Below are 23,678 nucleotides of genomic sequence, written 5' to 3'. Positions count from 1 at the left end.
AGACGAACAATGCTAATCGTGCAGTCTATTGAAGAAGAAGAGACTGGACATGATAGACCTAGCCTGTCCTGATTAAATGTACCAGAAAATACTTTTTTTAGTGATGGCAGTTTTACAGAGCCGCAGTAATTGGAAGGCCTGAATACAGTACTCTGTGACATTAAACTCTGTAATGGTAACTATTATAATGAGATAGAAATCCCACAGCAATTACTTTGCACTCGATTAATTTACCACAGTGCATATAATAATTGAACTGCAATGATTGCCTGGAGTATTCTCTATATAGTCTAATGGTGTGTTGTAAATGAAATCTGGTGCTGGAAGAATAGTATTCACCTGTTTTGCTGGCATTTGATATTAAATGTATTCGAATTTTTCAGATGCTTTGAGACTCTTTTGCAGACTGGTTCAGTTGCTGTAGATCTAAGCAGTAAACACAAGCCATGGTTCACTGTTTGCTTACCTTGCAGCAGAGTGCCTTCTCCACTGCATCCAGACTATATGAGTGCTGTATCCCAGAGGTTCAGTGGGATCTCCTTACAGCTTCACTTCATTTCAGGAGCTCATCACTTTGGCTGTGAAGGGCAGGAATGGTTTTTTGTCTTAGATGGGGGGAAAAAAGAGAATGGAGCATACAGTGTTTCATGCATTAAACACATCAGGACATCAGGCCCAAGAACACATTAAACACTCTGAAAATACCCATGTTTTTTTTTATCTAACTGAGAAGTGAGCTGAGTGAGCTTAGTGGGACACTCCACAGTATGTTTGATGACATTAAAACAGCCTCTACACTACATTTAAAACCACCAGACATCCACATGACATTTGAAACTGTAAGCAGATAGCATCTTGAGTCAAGAAGAAGATGGGTTAATTATTAACCAAGAGTGAAGGACCAGCTCTCTAAGATGGTGGTTAGGTCAGAATTTAACAGAAAGAGAAACTGTTTTGGCACCACCACATTGTGACACACATCCTGGTGTTTGGACACACAAAAATGTTAAATGTGAGTGCTCTGAGTTGAGGCCAGAACATTCCAAAACTTTGAAATGAAGAGCTGACAGAAACCAGTGAGGCACAGTGCAGACCGAAAACAGGCTAGGAAGGTGACAGAACTCTGTAAAAGATCTGTACTGTACAATTACTTAAGGGTGTTGAATCCAAAGAGAAATATTTAACTTAGAAAAATGAATGTGCAATGTTTCAGCCAATGTGACTGAAAACTGTGTAGAGAATACTCTTGCAATACTCGCATTAAAATAACAAAATCGGAAAACATTTTATTCAAGAAGTTTTAATCTTCGAACTTTTCAAACAAAATGAAAATAATTGTAGTGTACATCTTGTAATTCCAGTGCTTCTTAACTAGGAATTTATTAGTTGTAAGTATACTGTATACTAAAACTTACAATTTTTTCAACAATATTAGCCGACATATTCTTAAAATTATATTTTGGAGAGATGCAACCTTTTAAAATTATGTGACGTTTATGCTGTAAACTACTGGTCATTCTGCCTTGTGTTTGGTTAAATACTAAAATACTAAATACATCCTTAATGTATAACGGATATAAGAGTATTTTTTTAAATGTAAATAACAATACCTTCTCACAAGATAACTTTCGTAATAATTTATTTAATCAATTTTCTTTCTTGGTCTATCAATTACATACAAACGTTTTGCAGTTCTCAGTAATTATCACTTAGAACAAAACGGTCAAATGATTCTAAAACAAAAGCGCTCCAATTTACGGCTCTTAGATTCATTTTCCTTTTCCAAAACTTGTATCAATTAAATCTCACTCATTTATAATACTAACATATCCATTTTTAATTGAATTTGGGGCAATTCACCAGTAAATGAATGTATTGTTTCAATGTATTACATTGCACTAGAAACTCCAAGCAGCTGCGTTGAGCAATAAATTGATCACACCGCGGCATTGGTTGTGTTTACAGCCTTGGACAGCTCGGTTTCCAATAGCAACCGGACAAGCTTGCATTTACACGCCTCTTACGAACTAGTTTATTTTCTTAAGTCTTAGTACAGATATTAACAAACGTTAGATACATTCAAATGAACTCAGAGTGCAAAGCGTAGACGTCCGCCTACGTTAGGATCAATATTTATGCTCAACAACTTTATGAAATAAATATCTCTACCGACACTGAAATCATTTTATTTGAAACACCATCCTATAGCTACATGTTTTATGTATATTTAAGTAATTCAATACAGGGTGGCAATTTTATTTTTTAGCATCAAGTTTTTTTCCCCCAACTTTTTGCCTTTCTATTCTAAAATTCAAATTCGGTTTCTAATGCATCTCAAAATACCCACTGTGTAATAATAACGAATACTCACGTTTTCTGCTGCGCCGGTGCAATTCTCCTGATATTCTCATGTTCTTCAACTTCACTATTCCAGACACGGTAATACAGTAACGTAAGCAAGTGCTTTGTGTCCTACAGTATATGCAGCGAGGACGCTTTATTCGCAACCTAATCCGTCTCCACAGCTCGGCTTCCCTTTGATATTGCGCGTCTCTCAGTACTACCCTTTCATTCCTTCAGCTCCTGTATCTGCATTCCCCGGGTCCGAGTCTCGCCGGAGAAAAGCGAACTCAATGTAAGCTGTCGACTCGTGTTCTGACAGCCCCAGTTATCTTCAGATGCAGCTGACCACCGCAAAACAAGTTAATTGTCTCCATCTACTGGGAAGATCCGCAATGCTTAGCTTATCAAACGGACTGTAAGCACTACACCATCAGTTTCTATTACAACCAGCTCTGGCTGTCCTGTTTGTAAACTTAACCAATTTGTTTTAAAGGGTAATTTATGTATATAACATAATTATATGTATATAACTATAATTATATAGTTATTTGTCTCTCCGTCAAATCCCAGTCAATGTTATCTACTGTATAATACATTTAGAGATTCATCATTACGTGTACAAATGAACTGTTGTTCTTTTTTAAGTATATTTTTGGCTACGGCTTTTTTTTTCTCTCTGGTGTACGTTCATTGTCCATTATGTGCTGGTTATTGCCCAATATCTAAAAGACAAATTTAAAATAAATGACAGTAGATACATTTAAAATAAATGAAACTTTGACTCTCATTGTGCATATTGGCTATAATGTTTTTATATCTTCCTTTAAGCCTTTTGATTATTTTCTGTTTAACAGAAAGGCAGTTGTTAACTCTGATGACAATTCTAGGATTAGACTCATTTCAACAAGAGTTTTAGAAGTGAAATTTTATTGTATATGTTTTCATTTATTTTTTGGAACCAAAGATCCAGATTATTTTATACTTTCAGAGTGAATAGATCTAATAACATCTATTTATATGTGTGAGCTGCATGTTTAATTCTAATGTATACTGTATTATTTCAGAAATTGAATGCAACTATAGAGAATACCTTGTCCCACTGAGTTCTGTATGCAAACATTATCAACACACAACACACAAAAGATAATTATAAAAAGTTATTATTAAATGACAAATACAATATAAAATACAAGCATCACCACAAAAATTACAATCCTTGATTTAAAAAGTCTGAACACATTCACAAATCTCTAGTTACAGTAAAGCCAGCAGATATAGACAATGGTTAGATCCACACAATAATACATAACACTGTATTATAAACTATGCTTTAATACAAAGTTGCTGTAGTATTCTTAGTAGATATGTTTTGAATCATTCTAAAAGTCATAGGCAGTGTGGTTAATCATAGAAACCTGCAGTAGTTTTTTTTTTCTAGAGTGCAGCAGTTGAATCTGGGGTAAAGGTTTAGTAATTAATAAAGTTAGTCTCATGCCTTAATGGTAAACCAAAATGTTTTAACATCAAAATGTTACAATAGGTACAAATGAAACTGCAAAGGAATATTAGGTTATACACTCGGCAAGCAGTAATAAATCACAGACTGTCCCAATGAAGTAGGTGAGCTTCTTCTTCTGTTTTAAAATAACCAAGACGTGAAAAATGGAAGGGCGAATTCTCAAACATCTTTGTCTTTGAACTGCTTTTATTTTGCTGACAGCTGTCTCATGCTGCTTCAACAGATGGCACAGGCTTACAGAGGTGCATCTTGTGAACACATATAAATGTTTTGTAGGATCTATTCCTTTAAACCAAGTAGCACAGCACAGCACAAAGATGGCTTATAATTCCTTGCACTAATTCCAGTTATACTGGTATTTAAAAGGCAAATCTTATTGTCACAAGAATAGAGAGATTACTGAAGAAAATTACTTTTTTACTGCTTTCACTGCACTCCGTAGTGTGTATCTGAGGTGTAGGAAACAAAGTAGCCCTCACTCTGTAAGTCTGTATTTTAAATAGAAAAGTATTCATGAGTTAATTTCTACCTTCTATCTCAAGAAATAAAACTTGCAGTGCTTTAAAAATGAACTAACAATATTTTCCAAAAACAGCATAAACATATAAAAGTTAGAAAAACTTCACTGCTTTCCTGTTTTTTGTCTGATAGACATCACACAGACATAAAAAAGATTTTGAAGACAAGGTTTCAATTCTAATAATTCCTTGTATTTACCTAATGATTTTCATTCAAAAGAATCCCAAAGCAATTTCTATATAAATGGGGTGCCCATTTTGCCCACCTCTGAAGTGCAACCCTCACCTTTTGACACACAACAGACATTATGTGCCAGCAGTCCCACTACACAACAAATTAGGCAAAGAAGTGCTAAACGTCCTGCTCATAATAAAGACCTAGAGCAGGGTAAGTCAGACTTGGCACCTTAAGTCATCCTTAACTGCTTCATTAACCTAGGTGCTACAGATCAATTTATCAATTGAGGGATTGGCTGGAACATAATACAGCATAATTATGGAACGGAAAGCAACAGGCTGTTTCTATAGGATAAGGCTGTATAATAGTGATATAATAATAATAAGAATGGTACTTTGAGAAATGTACAGTACATTTCAGCCACAAAGTATATGAGTCTTCCAATATACCTGTATGTATAAATATATAAAGAGATTCAGAAAGCACTCATTTTACTACGGTATGTATCTATACATGTACTATGTATCTATGTACTATGCTATCAGTCAATAAACAGGAAAGCATTTTAAGCACACATACTTATATAAAAAAAATAGAATAGAAATTTATAAAAAGATTTGTCACACGTAGGTATTATTTTTAAGGAATGAACAAAGTATGTACTTTTAAGATCATACATTATAAATTATACATTAAAAATGTAAATAAATATTACAACTTTAATATTACCTTCTGGTTTTGTTTATCATAGAGCATTATTACTATTAAATAACAATGTAAAAAATGAGGCAGACATGGGAAGATTATCTGGTCAGGATGACAAAATCTTTGCCTGTGAGACATACACACTACCAAGAGAAAGACACCGCATTCAGCACAAGGGCCAATGAAGAAATTCTAACATTCTATTTACTGTATAAAGATAAAGGTCAAGTTTACTGTACACTGCTTAGTTAATTAAGAAACTAATGCCATTTACTGTACAGTATGTCACACAAACAAAATGCCCTAAGAGAAAATTCTTCAATTTGTTTTTTAAGTATTTTCAGCAAAATCTTTTCAAGCCGAAGCTTCACATTCAATTTTCCAGGATTTATATTCATACATTTTTACAGGGATTAAGAATTTGTTTCATTTGAAATAATTAAATCTGGCTAACAGAAATAAAAGTTCTATGTACTTCTGTAGAGCAAACAAAAATGTGAATAAATACTTCACACTTGGTATTTGGGTGTAAAACTGATATTAAGGGATTCGTATTAGTCTACTTTTCCTTTACTCCTTAATGGACCTCATGCTGGATACTGTATGAGCTGACTACTTTGAGCAAACAAAAACTGGTAATTCTATTTAAAATTATGACACATTGAGCACAGGGATTCACTTTCCCCAGGGCAAAAATTTTAGAAAATTAATAAAATTCTATCATTAAATTTCCTTAGAGAAAAGAAAAACAATAGAAAGGAATTCTAAAACACCAGAAATAACAGCCTGGTTACAACTCAGTGCTTGGAATACATTGTTCAATTTAGAAACAAGAGCAGACTGTACTGCCAACAGCTGCTTGCACCAGTATGAGACAGATCTTGGCAATCTTGTTCTATTACCCTGTGTACTGAACAAAATGACCATCTGCATTAAGTTTAACTTAATGATTCTGGCCTCTATGTACTGTAAACTGTTACTTAGCATAATAGTAGCTGTGTTAGAATTAAAATAAACCCACAGTCTTGGAGAATGTAGTTTTTAATGCCATTTCAGAAACTATCAGGAAAAAGTCAGGAAGACTTTTTGCATCCTATATCAAAAGTTGTGTGTTGCAACCTTAAAGCACCAATACTAGAAGATTGAAGTCATTGGTATTTTCTGAACAGATTTATGTACAACTGAAGGTCTGCTGTTGTGAAGACTGCTGTTGTTGGATCTTATGAACAGAAGCAAAACCAGTTAAACAGAAATCATTAAACACCCTTTCTCCTGAGAGCCCCATATTCAAATCTCTGTGAACTCATGCACAATTTGTGATTTAAGCCAACAAAAAATTAGCTTAAAACTATACGTATAAATAAGAACTCCTAAGAATTTCATTCTTAGTATATGTAATGTTTTCAAAATGACCACAAAGTAAACCTGTTATTATTAGTGTTTCTTTGTGTTTAATATCAGGATATGTGCTAGTTGCAATATTTATTTATGATAATCCACCACCTTCTTTATTATGTGTGGGGGCTATTAATTGATGTACAGTATATAATAAATTAAATATTTGGGATGGGTAATAGCAGTACTATGTAAACACAGTTATTTGACTGTGGTTTTCTTTTCTAATATTACATTATCTATCATAACTGAGAGGTCGAGGAACCTTTGATTTAATATGATTGCATAGTACTTTAATTCATGTGTTGGGTACCTACCAGTAGCTGTGGTTTCAGAATGCTTAACTCATTCACACACATCTAAGAGACAAAGCCTCTGAAAATGAGATTTGAGTGTGCATGTATTCATTGACACATCCAACAATGCTCTCAGTCACAGCTCACTTGAGGATGTGCTTATATGTAGTTACTACACTGTATAACGTACGTTTAGTAAGGTGAGGCACTTCTGTGATGGCTTATCCTGCCCATTTTCCTTATTTCTACACTTAAGTGCTTTGAATATGGGGCCCTGAATATAAAAGGTGGAATACTGTAGGCCTTGGTTACAAGAGTGCAGAGTACCCACAAAACACTACTACTAAGAGTAAAGCACTAAGTAAATACTAAGAGTAAAGTACAGCTAAGCATGGCAAATACTTGACAAGGCCATGACTCTTGGTAATTATCAGCGGAGTACTCTGCATCATATAACTCAATTTATGGACATGTATTGAAGGTGTTTATTATTTTTAGAAATAAAAAAAAAAAGTAGATGGTAATGAAGAGAAAATCATAAAATCCTTATTTCATAGAAACTTACACTTCTGCTAGGTTAATTCAGGTTGTGTTTTAAATACTACAGCATTGAAAAATGGGACAGATATCCCATGCATTACACCTGTCATCCTTCAAGCCTTGCTGTGGATGTAGCAACTTGGCTTCATCCAGAAGTTAAGATGACAGAACCCTGTGGTGCTTATAGTTGAAGGAATGCATACAGTACTCTGAATGAAACACTGGCATGAAGGACAGTCCAGTGCAGTTAGAACTAATAGGAATGATTTCAAGTTTTCCGAGGATATTAATTGTCACAAAAGACTTTCAAGCTGTTACCCTTATAGTTCCTGGGTTTTAAAACAGAAAACAAGTATATTCACTTGTGTAATCATAAAGGTAAAAGGTTATTGTCCCTTTTTTGAAAACATACAGTACTTATTGATATAGAATACATAATAAGTTCATGTAATAGCAAAAGATGCTTGACCCATCTCAAAAGAAGAGTGATAAAATTCTTGTCAAATTTTGAATCAAATCAGAGATCAGCCAAACTTTTCAGCAGATTTTGTTAAGCAAATACAAATCTATTCTGCAACACTGGAAATCATATTCTGGAAAGAATATTAGTATGTTTTATGCAGATTAGTTGTTTCAATACCCCCCAAAAGCTTTTTTATTTTTTTAGCTTTTGGATTTAGCATTCTAATACCACAAACCTGTTGAACCATGGAGATACTTATTTTCACACCTCACAAAAATTCACAGAGTAAAACAAATACAGCGCAAGGAATAGGGAATTTCCCTGCACATAATATTCACATTTTTCTGTTCCTAACATTCCAGCAACATTTGCTGCAAAATTAAAACTATCAATACATTAGTTTGAAAAACAAAAATACTGTATTTCTGGTAATGTTAATGTGTATTTTTAATACTCTTGGTTTGGTACCCTACTTTATCCTTCTAAGGAAAGTTACTAGGCTCGAATAATATTCTTCAAAAATTAAGTTCCTTCAGGATGCCTATATTGAATCTTAAGAACATAATGAGATACTGTTTAAAATTAAAGAGTCAAATGAGACAAATTATATGAGAGAATATGGAAATTAATACTTGCTAACTTCATATACATTCAATTTGACTTCAATAGGATACATGTTAGTTAATGTACAATAACACTGGAATTAAAAACTCTTATTATTAAAGCATCACCATATCATGAACCCAAAGCTTGGAAAATACCAGTTGTTATTAGCAAACTATCCCAATTATGTATTAAGTACAGTATGTCATTTGACTGAAAAGGATTAAGCACAGATCTGTTTTTACATTTGTAGGTAAAAGATTCAGTTCAGCTATAAAAATCCAAACTAGAAACCGCCCTGATCTAAATCGATAGTAAAATCTAATTTTCCGAATCATATTTTATGCTGAAACATGCCTCTGTAGGTGGCCTCTGTAAAAAAGGCTAGGCTTTACTCATAAGGCGGTTATTAAGGAAAGCTGTTATCCAGAACATAAAAAAGGAACTTTTGAAAGGAACTCATTCTCACTTGGCATTGTGTGTGATCATTTCCTGTGTGCTAACATTTCTGTCACACAGTTCCGCATTATTATCTAGAGGTTTTAATTTCTGTGCTGCCAGGCCTGTAGAGATACCTCCAGATGGCATAATAATGGATGCTAGCCCCGATTGCCACAAAGAGGTGCCAGATAGCGTGAGCAAAAGGGATGCGACCGTCACTCTTGAAGAACACCATACCTAGGCAGTAAAACATCCCACCTAGGATCAGCTCAAACAGCCCATCTCTATCCGCCTGAAACAACCAGAGAGAAACATCAGAGATCTGAAGTTCTGCTGCTAGTAGTGAAATAAAATCAAATAATCTATAGAAATGTAATATCAAAAGTCATGCTTAAGCTTCTAACATCATATGGAAATAATTACATATTAAAGTTATATTGTGTACTGTGAAATGCACATCGTTCAGTATGTACTGTATACCATTGTTATTTTAAGGAACTTAAAATATTTTTTTCATAAAATATGAAAAACATAAACTGTGTACAGTAAAACTAATTTATCTTTATCTGCTGCTGTGCATAGAAGAGAGTGCCTATGGTTTTAACATACAAAATTACTGTTTAATTCAGAAGCACACTGTGTGGCTTTCTTTTTATCACAAATGTTATCTCCAATTGAGCAGAATCATCTATTAACCTTAGAGAACTGTAAATTATGTGCATATAAGCCACCCCCTTGCAGGAATGGATATCTACTGATAATGTAAAATCGTGACTCTGCTGTACTTATTTAAAGCTGAAATCACTGAAGCTGTCTGAATTTTCTTACCATTGAGAGGATCACTAAGGCAGGAAAGACACCCATTATCACATAACATATTAACTCTACAATCTTGTACCTACAAAACAGAAATAGAAATAGAATAGAAAAAGAAAAGAGGTATAATTGCACACAGATAATGCAAATAGTGAACTTGCAAGTGTTATACTGACAGCAGTAGTTACAACTACAGCATTGTTACCATCTTGTAGCCTGATCTGATCAGATCTCAGAACCTACACAAGTGGGTCAGTACTGGGACCACAAAGGAAAGGTCTCACTTCTCTTATTGATCTGCTGCTGCAGAATGGCTGCTGTGCCTCACCTATATGGGTGCTACACTTCAGTGGTGGATGAAGCTAATTCCCCTCCTGCATGTAAAGCACTTAAACATCTTTTGGGATAACAAAGTGATGCATAAATGCAATTTAGTATTATATTGGCATAATTGTATTTCTATGACACTGCACTCACATAATCACATAAAACCCATCTGAAAGAACCACAGTACATGGCAGTAATTGTAATATACATAATGACCAACAGGTGGCAGTGCAACACTAAAGCACAAAAAGCACATGCTCAACACCTTCTATGTAGAACTGTACACCTAGAAAAGATTTAAAAAGAAATTGCAAGAAGAAATCAGACATATTATCAATAATATGCCCATTTTTGTAACAAGCACACTGACATTTTATTGAACACACATGACATTGATAAATTCATTATGCTGATTAACATTGCATAACAGGAGGTGTTTGCAGTGAAATTCACAGGTTAGCAGCATGTGTGGCTACTGCTAGATTCAATACAAGCTGTACATCTGTGATGCATACTTTGTACCAGGTTGAAGATGCTGCTTTCTGGAATTTTATTTATTTTGTAAAGCCTGATATTCAACAGATTAAATAACCTCATAATCTGTGTCCAACTCTCTCTTATTTAAAACATCGCTCCAGAGATCAGCATTTAAAGAATGATGCCAAAATCCATATGCTGTGTTCTTCTTAGAACATACATTTATTCATTTACACATTGTATGTATAAATGTATACATTTGTTATGCATACATTTGTTCAAGTGAACTATAACATTGATAATTTTAGATAATTTATCATTCTATAACAAATCTTGTAAATGATATACCAAAAAAGATCAGGAATGAATAAAGTAAAAATATCATATACTGTATATTGTTTTATGCTGTTTTAGTGTCACTTTTCTTAAGAAATTTACAATTGCCAATTATTTTTATTATACCTACACACATTACAAACAGCTACTTACAGTACATGTTTTTTTTCAAATCTTGACTAGTAGCAGCTACACTACATGTGACCACATAGAGGCGAGAATGAGGAAGTGCAGATAGGTTTCGCTAACCTGCCCACTTCGGGACACTTAACTTTTAACACATCATAGACACCACAGCTTCATACCAGAGGTTCAGTGCCAACTAGACGGGGGTCTTGTGCCATCCTGTGCTTGTCAGCACCAAGGAGGCTGCAGGGAGTCACTGTATCGCTGAGAGCCTGGCCAGCCAATCCCACTGCAGTAAAATGTATCCACCACACCATACCTCCGGCTAATGACATGATCCAGGCTTGAACCCAGAAGCCACACTTTTTTTTGTTGTGTTCAAGTTTAATATACACTGAACATTTAGTCTCCTGTCATTAATACTATTCACTTAAGAATGTATGTTGTGTCAACATGTAGTCAGTATGCATACATAAAAGTAAGCATGAGTAACAAAATACTTATTGTGTGAGGAATTCACAAGTAATAAAGAAATTACAGCCTGGCATCTGTCCACCTGGTATTAAAGGGGATACTGTAGCAATTAGTCAGTAAAGGTAAAAGTCAAACTTGAAGTTATGAGCCATACCTTGGTAAAAACTCAATAATATCAAACATAGAAAAACCTCTATGTTATCTATGTTATCTGGAGAAAGTAACTTTCGATTACAGATGGAAGGCAGTCACTGAGGAAAATGGTTTTTACTGCATTCTGGCAAAGATTAAAATCTAAAAAATGTCAAATGTAATTGACCTTGTTATACAGTCTGTGTACTTGTTTCCTGCTATAATGGATGCATCTCTAAAAGGCTACGTGATCAAAAACCATTAGCAGAAGCAGGAGAGCTTCCTGACATCTTGAGCAGAGACAGACAGAGACAGTCTGTGCATTAAAAGCAGTGTTCACATCATTAAGAAAATCAAATACCTCCGGCACACAGAAAGGCCTCAGCAGCAGAGGAGTCTCGCCCAGAAAATCTCTCACCTTTCATGAAAGAAAAAGACGTAAGTTGTGCCCACACAGGCCATGATCCAAATGATCCAACGCATGTGAGAAGCCCACGGTCCCAGCTCCCGCAGGTTCAACCTGAAAGAGTAAAGGGAGAGGGAGACAGATGGTTATAAATTAAACTGCACTCTCAAAGAGAAATTCTTTCTGAATTTGCAGCATTTCGTGCACAGATAAAACATTAAAGGTTAAATGCCAGATTCTCTAAAAAAATTGAAAATATGTGTGTAAAAGTGAAAAATATGATGGATCAACAACTAAACAAAAGGCATTTGGATAAGCATAAATAAAGTAAATATAAATGAATTAATTAAGAATTTGGTATTTATACATTTCACCTAAACAGACTAAAGAACTATCATACCATAACATTTCTAGAAGGCTTTTGAAGATAAACTAGTGTATTTATAAATACTGAAATGCCATTATATTGAATATTTGTATTCAAGCAACCCAGCATGACCTCTTAGAAAGGACGTACTAACAGGAAACAGTTCAGTAAAGAGAGATTATATCATCACTAATGCAGTATTGATCAGTGCCATTCACTGTGAGAAATTTCAGAAAATGAGAGGGATCTTTTTAAGTTTAGCAATGGCAGGAAACAATTCAAATTAAAGACCCAAACATTACTAATGGCTTTTTAAAATATTACAATCCTATTTCGAACATATAAATTCTAGCTACTAAGCTACTAAACAAAATAATTCAGACAAAGTAAAAGCTGCACAAAATAGTTCAGCTTTCACACCACAAACTTAGCATTCAACACAACAGAAGGAATTTAAGAAGATTGTTCGAGAAAAAAATGTAGAGTGTTTCAATGTACTTAAGAGGCAAAAGATTATACAAAAAGACTAATGCACTGGGACCCACACCAGTCAAGAATGAAAATGTTGACTCCTAACAAAAACACACTTTTAAATACATCTTTTTACATATTAATACAATGGGCTTTGCAAGATGTCACTAAACTCTTTGCTGTTCTTAATGCTACGGTTTAAAGCCCCTTATGGTAAAATATTAGAAAATAAATATAGCACATTAGAACCTTAGACAAAAACACTGTGGCTTAGAGCAACACTATTTATAACAGAAAATTAAAATGCTGTAAGATGACTTAAGTCGGAAAAGACATTTGAGAATACCATGATGTCACAGGGTCATTGCAATCTTTTAAGCACAGGAAAAGGAGATGCAGCTAACATTTGTACTCACCAGGGAGCATAGGAGGCAGCAATGAAGAAGTAAATCACCATTCTATCAAACATATGAAACCAGTGCTCAATTGTCCTGTCACAGGAAGAAAGACAAGAATGGCTGAAGTCAGGCCTCAACACAACAGACCATTTAGAACTGGACACATGCTTGCTTTAATTTCTTGCTCTTCTTGTGAATTAGAATATAATTAACTATTCCAATTAGTGCTCCTTTAAAGATTTCTGTAAACTGATTGCAATCTTACAGGGAATCTTAGCCATTGCTGGGTCATCCTTCATTTTAAATGGTACCGCTTTATTCAGGACATCCTCATGCACATTTCCACTGTGTAGTCTGGGAAAACATCAATGAGATGTTTGGTCTGGAAAACCCATTTTAAAAACCCTGGAGAATGGAGGGCTAATGATTTTTTACAGTAGACTAGAGGGGAATATACAACCCCTTCACAAACAGGAAAGACAGTGTGATTTATTGCTTCTTATTTGCAAACAAGGTCAGCTTAAAATTAGTTTCTAATAATAGATCAAAATTAGGAAGCTTGTGGGTTTTTTACCATAATTTCATCAATATGTGGGGGTGCTTGACCACAGAGTTATAGATCTGTACCATCTGACTGGAAAATTACTGAACCAAAGGTTGAAGAAGCTTTTGATTAAACCAAATCTGAAAACCAGGAATGATATCCAAACTAATTAAACTGACAAAGGTAAAAAAATACATTTTTATAAATATGTGTTGTTAAACAAGGAATTTGAGAACTTTAGAGAATTTCATGCAAAATTAAAATATCCTGAACCAAAATGCTTCTGTTCTCTGACTGGGGGGGGAGTCTTAATGGGTTTAGCATCCCTCATGGGTCATTTCAAATAGGATCAACAAAACAGGGTTGTTTTGAACTTTTTGGAATCATTTAAAGATAATAGGACCAGATCTTGGACGTGTACATGATACCCAGAAAGTTTTAAGTTGTTCAGCAATCCTTGACATACTTGGCAAGTAACTCAGTCAATATGAACTCTTTTTTAACCTTGGTTCTTAACCACCCTCTTGTGGTTCAGTTTGAAAAACAGACCCAGCCAAACAAAATAGCAAAATATCAAGTGGCGATACCAATATGTACGTAGTTCTTTTATAATACTCATGAAATTCATAAAAAAACTAATAAAATACAATGTGATCACAGATTAAATTAATAAAATAACAACCTAAGAACATAAGAAATCATTCATATGAGAAAAGGCCATTCAGCACATTTTGCTTATTACTCAGGTGGGAAGCCCACAGATCTTTGTCAAAAGAGGTGTTTCTTATTCTTCATCCAAAATGTAATCTCTTTTGGGTTCCAGTTGTGACACCATATCCTTGTTTCACTATTGAATGTGAAACAGTCCCCTATTTTGACTCCATCTATACACCCAGTAATGTTATATAATTGGTTCAAATCTGCTCTCAGTTTTGTTTGATCTAGACTGAAGACAATTATCTCCCTCTATTAATCATCATTCTAACCCCCAGAGACAAGGAGCCATTCCTGATGCTCTTCTCTGAATTCTTTCTGAGTCTAGAGTATCCTTTATGATAGAATGACAAACATTGTATAAAATAATCTAAACAAGGTTGCAAGATTTTCTAAACAGCATATTGTAAACTTTGAGCACAAATCATTGGATTTCACACATACATACCCAACAAATAATTTGAGTATTTATTGCTTGCTCACTTCTTGATGAAGAATCTACATAATGAACCAGATCCCATCTGTGCACCCCAAGATTGTCTTCCTGCAGCTCAAAATCACTCAATGTACAGTATATATACCTGCTCCTACTGTGGATCACTCCGCACATCTTAATGTTAAATTTCATTACCACATTCCTGCCCACTCCATGATTTTTCTTAGTCTCTTTGGAACTCTCTTTCCACATTTCTACTTGTGCCACTACCCATACTTTTGTGTCATTTGCAAATGTAACTAGCACGATAAACTATATCACAATCTGAAATATTGAGATTGAACAACAATCACGAACAACAATGGGCCTTAAACAGTTCCCTGAGGCACACCACTGTTTACATTTTATCCAAATGGGAGTTTTAAGATTATTTTTTTCTGTTCATTAACCAGTTCTCAGTTAACATTCATACATACCTTGGATCCTACGGCTTTTAATTTCAGAAGTTACCTTTTTGTGAGGGACCTTATCAAAAGCATTCTGGAGATCAAAATATGGTAGAGATAGTGTCATATATTTTAGTGGTATCTAATGTCATTTTTGCTTGTTCAAACTGAATAATTATTTCCAGTAAATTAGTTAAGCCATACCATTCATTTCTAATTTAATGTTAGCTATTCCTTAAAATTTCATTTTTTAGTTACACTATTTTAATTTAATATAATAATAGAGTTTATTTCATATAGCTCCTTTAAAGCTGGGTTCTCAAAGTGCTTTACAGGAATGACAACAATAACTTAAAAAAAACACACAAGATATGCACAATGAGAACACACAATGAGAGAAGACAGTAGATGGGGGTACTGAATACAGTAGGAGCACAGGAGTAAAGAACAGAACCAGTTAAGTAAAGGCTCTTCTAAATGAGAAGGTCTTGAGCCTAGATTTGAAGGTGTTTAGAGAAGGTAACTCTTGATATCCTAGGGGAAAAAGTTCCAGAGCTTTAGGGAATAACAGGAGAAGGCCCTGCCACCCATAGAGTGTAGACGAGCTTGGAGGACAGATAGGAGACCAGAACTAGAAAAGCAAAGGTTGCAAGGTGGGGAGTAGGATGATAGTAGCTCAGACAGGTACTGGGGTGCCAAGCCATGCAGAGCCTGTAGGTGAGTATTAGGATTTTGAAGCTGACATGAAACTTGACAGGAAGCCAGTGCAAGGACTCCAGGATAGGAGTAATGTGATCACTTGCACTAGACCTGGTCAGTATTCTAGCTGCCAAATTTTGGACATACTGGAGTTTGTTCAATGTGGATTTAGAAACCCCAGCGAGTAGTGCTTTACAGTAGTAAATTCAGGAGAAAACAAATGTGTTGATCAGCTTTTCAGCCACAGTTAGCAATAACATGGTATGTAGTCTTGAGATATGTCCAAGAAGAAAGATGTTGCACATGTGGGTCGAATGTCAAGTCTGAATCAAATATCACCCCCAAGTTTTTCAATTTAGGCTGAAGTTCAAGTACAGTGCCATCCACAATTTAACTAGCATTTCCAAAACTTTACCAGTAACAGACATAAGACTGACTGATCATATTCTGTGTGAGGGTTGAAATAGCTTAGCTAGGGGTCTATAAATAGCATCCTCCTACGTTCTTAATTCTTACCAAGAAAAAAAACATTAAAACCAGGTGATTTATTTTTTAAAGTATCTTAGCCACTGTAGAATCTCTTTGTCAGCTGTTCTAACATTACCCAGTACTGCTTGTTCCAAGGCGTGGGCCATGTTATTGACACTGTCTATTCTAAGAACCTATGTGAAGTATTTATTTTGCATGTTTATTACACCTTTTAATATTTATAATATTCTATTATAAATCCTCTATTAACTCAACAAATTTAACTCTCACTTTTACAGTTCTTTTACTGTTGTAGAATTGAAAAAAAATGTTTGATAATTTTTTAGCCTCTGTTGCAAAATTCTTTTCCTTCTTCCTCTCGGCAATTCTAATGTCTTTTTTCTTCTGTGCCTGTTCCTCAGTTTTTAGTCTTGGACCTTACGTCTGAGGTATGCTCTTGCTTCCAGTTTTTTTCTTAATATCTTCATTAAACATTTAGGCAGAATTTCTGGTTATTGCGGATTAATTCTAAACAACATCGACAAAATCATTTACATTTTACAAAGTAAAATATAGTTGTCCCTACACTTAATATACGACCTATTTTACAAAATGACAGAAACAAAAATATGTAATTTAAAACAACCTGGCAAATGGAAAGATGATGGAATCCTCCTGTATTATTTTAAATCAGCTTCTTTAATATTGAAAGACATTTTCTCTTAAAAAGAAAATTACTTTAATTGCACTTCAGGTCAAACTTAATGAATTCCCAAGCAAATGTGCAAATTCATCCCAGGGGAAAGAAATGTTCTTAATGAGGCAGGGCATTTATGTGCTCTAACAGTAGAGTCATAGACACAAACAGCCGCATTCATAAAATGAGAAAAGCCAGCTGGGATTTTGTGCTTTTTCCTGTAAAATGAACATCCAGTTAAAATATACTTATCACATTGCCGAGCTGGTTAGAAAATATATTTTTGTAACAAAAAAATCCTGTTTTTGTTATGTTACATTTGCATAACTAACTGCAAGGATTTCACAATCTAATTTAGAAATTATACAGTTACAAAATCCAATTTCTTATTAGTTTACAAATGCCACACTATTCAACATCCTGTTTACTTTCCCGTGCAGTCATATACACACTCATTTCGGACTGAATACCTCACTTGAAATGGGTGGAGTTTTCTGAGAAATTACAGATTCTTGCCTGTGTTTCCCTTAGCGCTCACGGTTCTCACCTCCACTGCCTCATCTACATCTAATAGAAATACTACATATCGAAGGGGCTTGTACACTAGCTCTATTATTAACCTCTAGATTGGTCACTGAAAAAAGTTATTTTTATAATACAAATCTGAAAACTGGTCAACCATATTTTGACCAAACTGAGTTAGGTTTTTAACAATTTCGTATGGAACCTTTCTTCAAGGGAAGAGGTAATGATGTATTTCTTCCACAAAGAGTTACATTTATTAAATGTTTGCTGGCACTGACATACGTCTCTCACACAGCACTTCATCAGAAAAGGAAAACCTTTCCCTATAATTGCATTATAGATTCTGACCATTAGAATGGGGACGGTATTTTGTCTTCAGTATTCTGTTGTGACAAGCTGGCAATAACAAGCTGGCTTTCACGTCATGGGTGTTTATAGCTCATCCAGACCACAGGGTTCCCACTTAAAGACTTCACGTGGCTAATGAAGAGGTAATTTGGTACAGGTCTGACGTGCATGACTGAGAGAACAATTGGCTAATGGAACCCTCCTGCTTGAAGGAATGAGCCAAGGTTGCTGCTGCAGGGGTGGTGATGAGGAAGAGAGAGGGAGGAGAAGTGAAGGTTTATACTACAGTACTTGCATTGGTGGACAAGATAACTGAATGTACTGTAGATAGAAATGGGTGAGGTTAAGTGGCGGCATGGTGATGCAGTGGTTAGCATTGCTGCCTTCCTTTGTACATGCCCTGGGCTCAGTTCTGAACCTGGAGTGCTCTCTGCATAGAGTCTATATGTTCTATCTGTGTTTGCATGGATTTCCTAGGGGTGCAGCAGTTTTCCCCCACAGTTAATTGGCTTCTGGGAAAACGGGCTCTGGTGTATGTGTCTGAGAGGGCCATACCATGAACTGTGACTATCATCCTGTTGTACTTAATACATGGCCCCATAGTTTAGAAATTGAAGTTTAGAAGTTGATTTAGTTTGTGCATTCTCAGACCTCCTCGTGTGTAAATAAAAATGTTTTTCCACTACTGCTTTATTTGGTCAGATGCTTGGCCCCATTTTGCAGATCTACATACCATTACCAAACCTCAATAGAAAGTTGTTAAGAACAGTAGCATATGCCGAGTAATTTTTGGCCACAATAAACAGACAATAGACACAGACATGTTTCTGCTCTGGTATGACATCTCCTAATAATATATGAATTGGCTCACTAAGCTGGCTTACGGTTATGAGACTGTTATGAGTGAAATATGGCTTGACAATAGGTTAATAAAATTAACCATAATAACAACCCACTTCAAGCAACCCTATTACATTCTCTAGTTCACAAAGACATCACCAGTAACAGTGAAAGTTTACTGCATCTTATTAAATATTAAAAGCACTACACAAGTTATTAAACTCTATTCATATAATTTCACAGAATCGGGGCACTGCTAAACCTCAACATTTTCATAAAAGTCTTTATCAGGAGCTCGTAACCAAGGCTTTTACTGTGTGTGCCTTCAAATAAACCAAAGAATGAGTCACGTAACTCATGTATACAGCTTATTCAATATCTATTGTGTTGAAATTGTGGACCTAGGATAATTTTGTTGATCTTTTTTTTCCTTTATTCCTTGTAGACCTTTTTTAAAGGTCTTGTCTATGATCTCTGCCACAATCACTGATCAGTATTCCTACCGGAGGTGGCTCTTCTTCCAGGAGATGGTGTGGAATACAGTGGACACAATGAAAAGACCAGAAAGCCCAAATCCGTAGATCCATGCTGAAATGGTCTCCCATTGGTCATCAGACAGGAAGTAGAGAATGGAGCTGCCGAGAATGCTTGGAATTATCCAGAGCTGGAAAAAGGAAAAAGAATCTTTTATCTAACCTCTGCTTCTGGTTTAATACAAATACTCCTTCTGTTAGCTTTGTGCATTTTGCCCAAAGGAGCCAGGAATGCAAAAAGAAAAAAATGAAATCTCCCACGTTTACATAACATTATGTTAACAATCAACTGCACAGACAAAACACTGCTAAAGACGTTTCTATTGCTCTAATTAAGATGATTCCACTAATGCATTCAAAAAACATATAGAAAATACCGGTTTTTAATATGGAACCTGAATATTTCAAATTGTAATTTTATTTTACTTCAGAAATGTTTGATTTGTAAAAATGCATGTGGTTACGAATAAAACATTCAAGCAATTCAATTTACCAGAAAATAAATCCACTGTCAGTCAATTGCACAGGTTATAATCCTTGTGAAAAACAATTTATATTCATTTACAACATCCCAGGCATGAAACAAAATATTTAACGTTTAATATGGAATGTTATGTTAAAAGTCATTAGGTGTTTCTTTCATATACATAAAATTAACCTAAAATATTGGCTTGTTTTGAGACAACAGGGTAGGTAGGAAGGTAAAAGAAACTAACAAAGTTTCTGTATTTATATTATTATACAATATATCATCATTCTTATGTACAAGTGAAGAGATAAGTTTTAGATGAAACCTGTATACTATAAACTTTTCCTTGGTGAAGTTATCAGGTTATTTCAGTGATCTATAAGTTGACCACAGGGGGGTACTTAGTAGAGACAAAAATGAAAAAGAATCTACGTCTTACACAAATCTATAGGGATGCAGCACAAAACAATGATAGTGAGATACAGTATGAGTCCTCTGAATTTAACCCCCTTGGAAATTAATTTTAGAAGCAAAAGCAGTGATGTGTACCAGCTGTTTCTAAACCACCCACCTCATTCTATCTTCTTCAAATCAACTCACACCCTTTACACGTTCACAGGAGTAAAGCTGCTCTAAAACATCAGGCGACTGGTTTTGCCTTTGAAAAAAAATCATACCTTAACAAAGGCAGAGGGGGTCTGAGGTTAAAATGAGTTCAGATTAAAAGCGAAACTCCTTGAGTGGTGTTCCCTTCACCTGCCACTACACAACTCCAATAAAATATTAATTTGCCATACAATGTGTTATCTTTATGTACAGACCTCTCGTGCTGGAAAAAAAATATGTTTAAAAATAAACTGCAGGAGCCATAACTTGTCTGTCGGATCTGGTCTCAACATTTTATGATTCTTTAATTTACCACGATCCTCAGTTAAAGTAATGGCAAAACCCATAAACAGAAAATAAAGAATAGCTGCTCTTTAGTAACTCACCTCTTGAAAGGATTCAAATGCGAAGAGGCTTTTTGGCCCATTTGTAGTTAGCAGTTTATGGATCCAAGGATCTTATCCAGCCATTTCTTGAAGGAAGCCAGGTTACAGGCTTCGGCTGTATGGTTGGGTAGCTTGTTCTATAAGGATGAAGTTGATAACCTAGCTTCATTCTACTGATTAGAGGTATTATAATGTTAAAAAAGGTGGTGCATTTCTTTTTTATATTCTGAAACCCAGCTTCAGTTGTTTTTCAAATGAATCTGTTTAAGAGTGCGAGTCTGGATTCAGCAATGTATCCTGTCTTGTGCTACTCGAAACACATTTTTTCTTGAAGGGACACTCATAATTATGCTAATATTAAATCAGAAAGAAAAACCCAAAAAGAAATATTCATTACAGTTACATAGGGGTCTTCCTTTCCTCTATCTTGATGTATATCCTGGTGTTGGATTCATGGTATTGAAGAAAGGTGCTACAAGATCTGCAAGCAAAACCCAACTGTCTTCACAATTACAGGTTGTAGGATCACTGGGCAACTGAATATAGTATATTTGGTAGAATTCTACTTGAAGGATAGACTGTTGAATGTATTGACAGTGGATGCTACAAAGGACCAGACAGGATGCCCCACACACACACACACACACACACACACACACACACACACACATACCGGACAATTTAGAGATGTCAGTTAACCCACACAGCACAACTTTTGACTGGAAGGAATGTGTAGCACCTGGACCAAACTCATGTGAAACCCTGCATACTCCACACAGAAGATGAACCAGGCCAGAATCGTCGAACCCAGGACCCAGGAATAGTGAGGCAGCAATACCAGCTGCCAGACTACTCGTCTTCCGTTTATTTTTCTCCCCAGGAAGCCTCCAGATTTCTACAATAATTTATTTTTTTCCTGTCAAGAGGAGTCTGTTACAATCAATGAAGTCCCAATGGCTCCAAAGCCTCACTCCCATACTTCCTACTGTTCTTGAGAATTTTCCATAAAGCCAGTAATAACCCTCTTGTTTGTTATTTGTTATTAGGTCTGCTGTTTCCTTTTTGTATCTTTCTTTAAAAGACTATACATTTAATCATACATTTGGATTTATTTTTAAACAGCATTCAAATATAAATATAAATCCTGTTATTAAGTAATATCTCTTTCTAAGTTTACACTGTTAACAATTAAGATTAACAAAGTAAAAATGAAATTTAAAAGATGATAATAAAAATAACTGTATTGTTTTCCTCATTTGCTTTGTATTCATTTCCAAACAACATGGCTGGGAAGCTTACACTATACTCCCACAACCCTTTGTATAACAAAGTGCCTCCTATTCTCAGTTTTAAATGCACTTGCACATAGTTTCCATTTGTGTCCTATGGTTTGTGTTTTACAGTTTATTCTGAAGAATGCATTGTCTTGACTTTTTCAACATCTTTGAAGGTTTTGAATATTTGGTCCCTTGTAATCTTTGCTGTTCAAGACTAAAAACACTCAATTTATTCAGCCTGTCAGTGTAGGACATATAATTACATTCTAACTCCAGAGCAGCAATTTCTTTTGAAACATGGTGAACCAAATTGGAAAAAATACTCTAAACAAGGTCTTCCTAATTCATTAAACAACTTTATTCAACACTTTTGATTACATACTGCATGTTATCTTAAGATTTTGTGTCTTAAGATTTTGTTTGCCTTTTTATTTATTATAATCACACAACTTTTAGGCCTCTTGAAGAAGTGTGTGGAAGTCAGGAATTCTGGCTAGGGTCACTATCACTACTACAATGTGAGATCACCTTAAGACAGGACAGGTAAAGTGGCCCGTAATCTGAGAGTAATCAATGTGTAATTGTCAAACCTATGCTTAACTTAAATTGACTACTACCTTGTCATTACGCAACAATAATTTGTAGTGATATCTCCTATTCTGTAAACAACAGCTAAGCTGATTCATTACTGCTCACTATCATTGGCTTTAAGCAGGCCAAGTTATCAGCTGAGCAGTGCTACCTGTTTGATAAGAAAGAGTCTGTGTGCAGCATAGAGATGTATCACTAATTTGATCAAATTTACCACATGGGTTACTCATCAAAAAATGAGAATAAATAATTAACATTTAATTTTTTGAATTTCCTAAAAAAAATATCAACTAACACACTGCTTGTTAATGAGCTGCATTAATTTAATAAAGGGTTATCTTCAATTTCCAACCCCACTGCTTATAGTACAAAGGATATTTAGAAACCTCTCTGGCACAAATTTGATGAGACTATGGGGCAAAGCAGCAATCCAAGTTTACAGCAAGGTCTGACTCACCGCATGTGTGGCACAGTTAGCGGCGTGTTCATACTCTGTCGGCTGATATCTCTTGTTGGACGGAACTCTGTTGTTCATAAATCTGAAAAAAGAGCAGGTTTAGTCAGTGTCTTTTTTAATGTTTCACAGAAGCATAAAGACAAGCTTTATTATTTGTTTTCAATTAGGAATAAAACTGAACCTACATTAGAAGGATAAGTGGTATTTTAACAATCATTTGCTGTATCTCACATCACTGAAAAACTGGGGTGCTGATTGTTCACAAAACTTGCTTTTTGCTGAGTTACCATGTGTTGTAATAACTGTGTGAA

General features: G+C 35.1%; 2 protein-coding genes across 2 annotated transcripts in view; both read right to left on the bottom strand.

Moving 5' to 3' along the window:
* The window catches only part of radil (Ras association and DIL domains), a 63,432-nt gene extending 62,878 nt beyond the window's left edge, over nucleotides 1–554 (bottom strand). Inside the window, exon 1 of the mRNA XM_088936646.1 lies at nucleotides 467–554. Coding sequence (XP_088792772.1) covers nucleotides 467–495 — 29 coding nt within the window. The 5' untranslated portion in view covers nucleotides 496–554. The remainder of the gene's footprint in view (nucleotides 1–466) is intronic.
* A 2,935-nt stretch (nucleotides 555–3,489) lies between these two features.
* mmd2a (monocyte to macrophage differentiation-associated 2a) lies at nucleotides 3,490–23,454 on the bottom strand. The gene is made up of 6 exons (XM_088936902.1): nucleotides 23,368–23,454; nucleotides 19,552–19,712; nucleotides 13,350–13,424; nucleotides 12,108–12,209; nucleotides 9,830–9,899; nucleotides 3,490–9,293 (listed from the first exon to the last, which is right to left on the bottom strand). The coding sequence occupies exons 1-6, from the start codon at nucleotides 23,443–23,445 to the stop codon at nucleotides 9,090–9,092; spliced, it is 690 nt and encodes a 229-aa protein (XP_088793028.1). The 5' UTR covers nucleotides 23,446–23,454; the 3' UTR covers nucleotides 3,490–9,089.
* Between the last annotated feature and the right edge of the window lie 224 nt (nucleotides 23,455–23,678).

Source organism: Atractosteus spatula, chromosome 18, assembly GCF_055471065.1.
Source record: "Atractosteus spatula isolate fAtrSpa1 chromosome 18, fAtrSpa1.hap1, whole genome shotgun sequence".
Taxonomy (NCBI): domain Eukaryota; kingdom Metazoa; phylum Chordata; class Actinopteri; order Semionotiformes; family Lepisosteidae; genus Atractosteus; species Atractosteus spatula.
The sequence above is the reverse complement of the archived record's forward strand: the minus strand, read 5'-3'. Positions and strand labels throughout refer to the sequence as shown.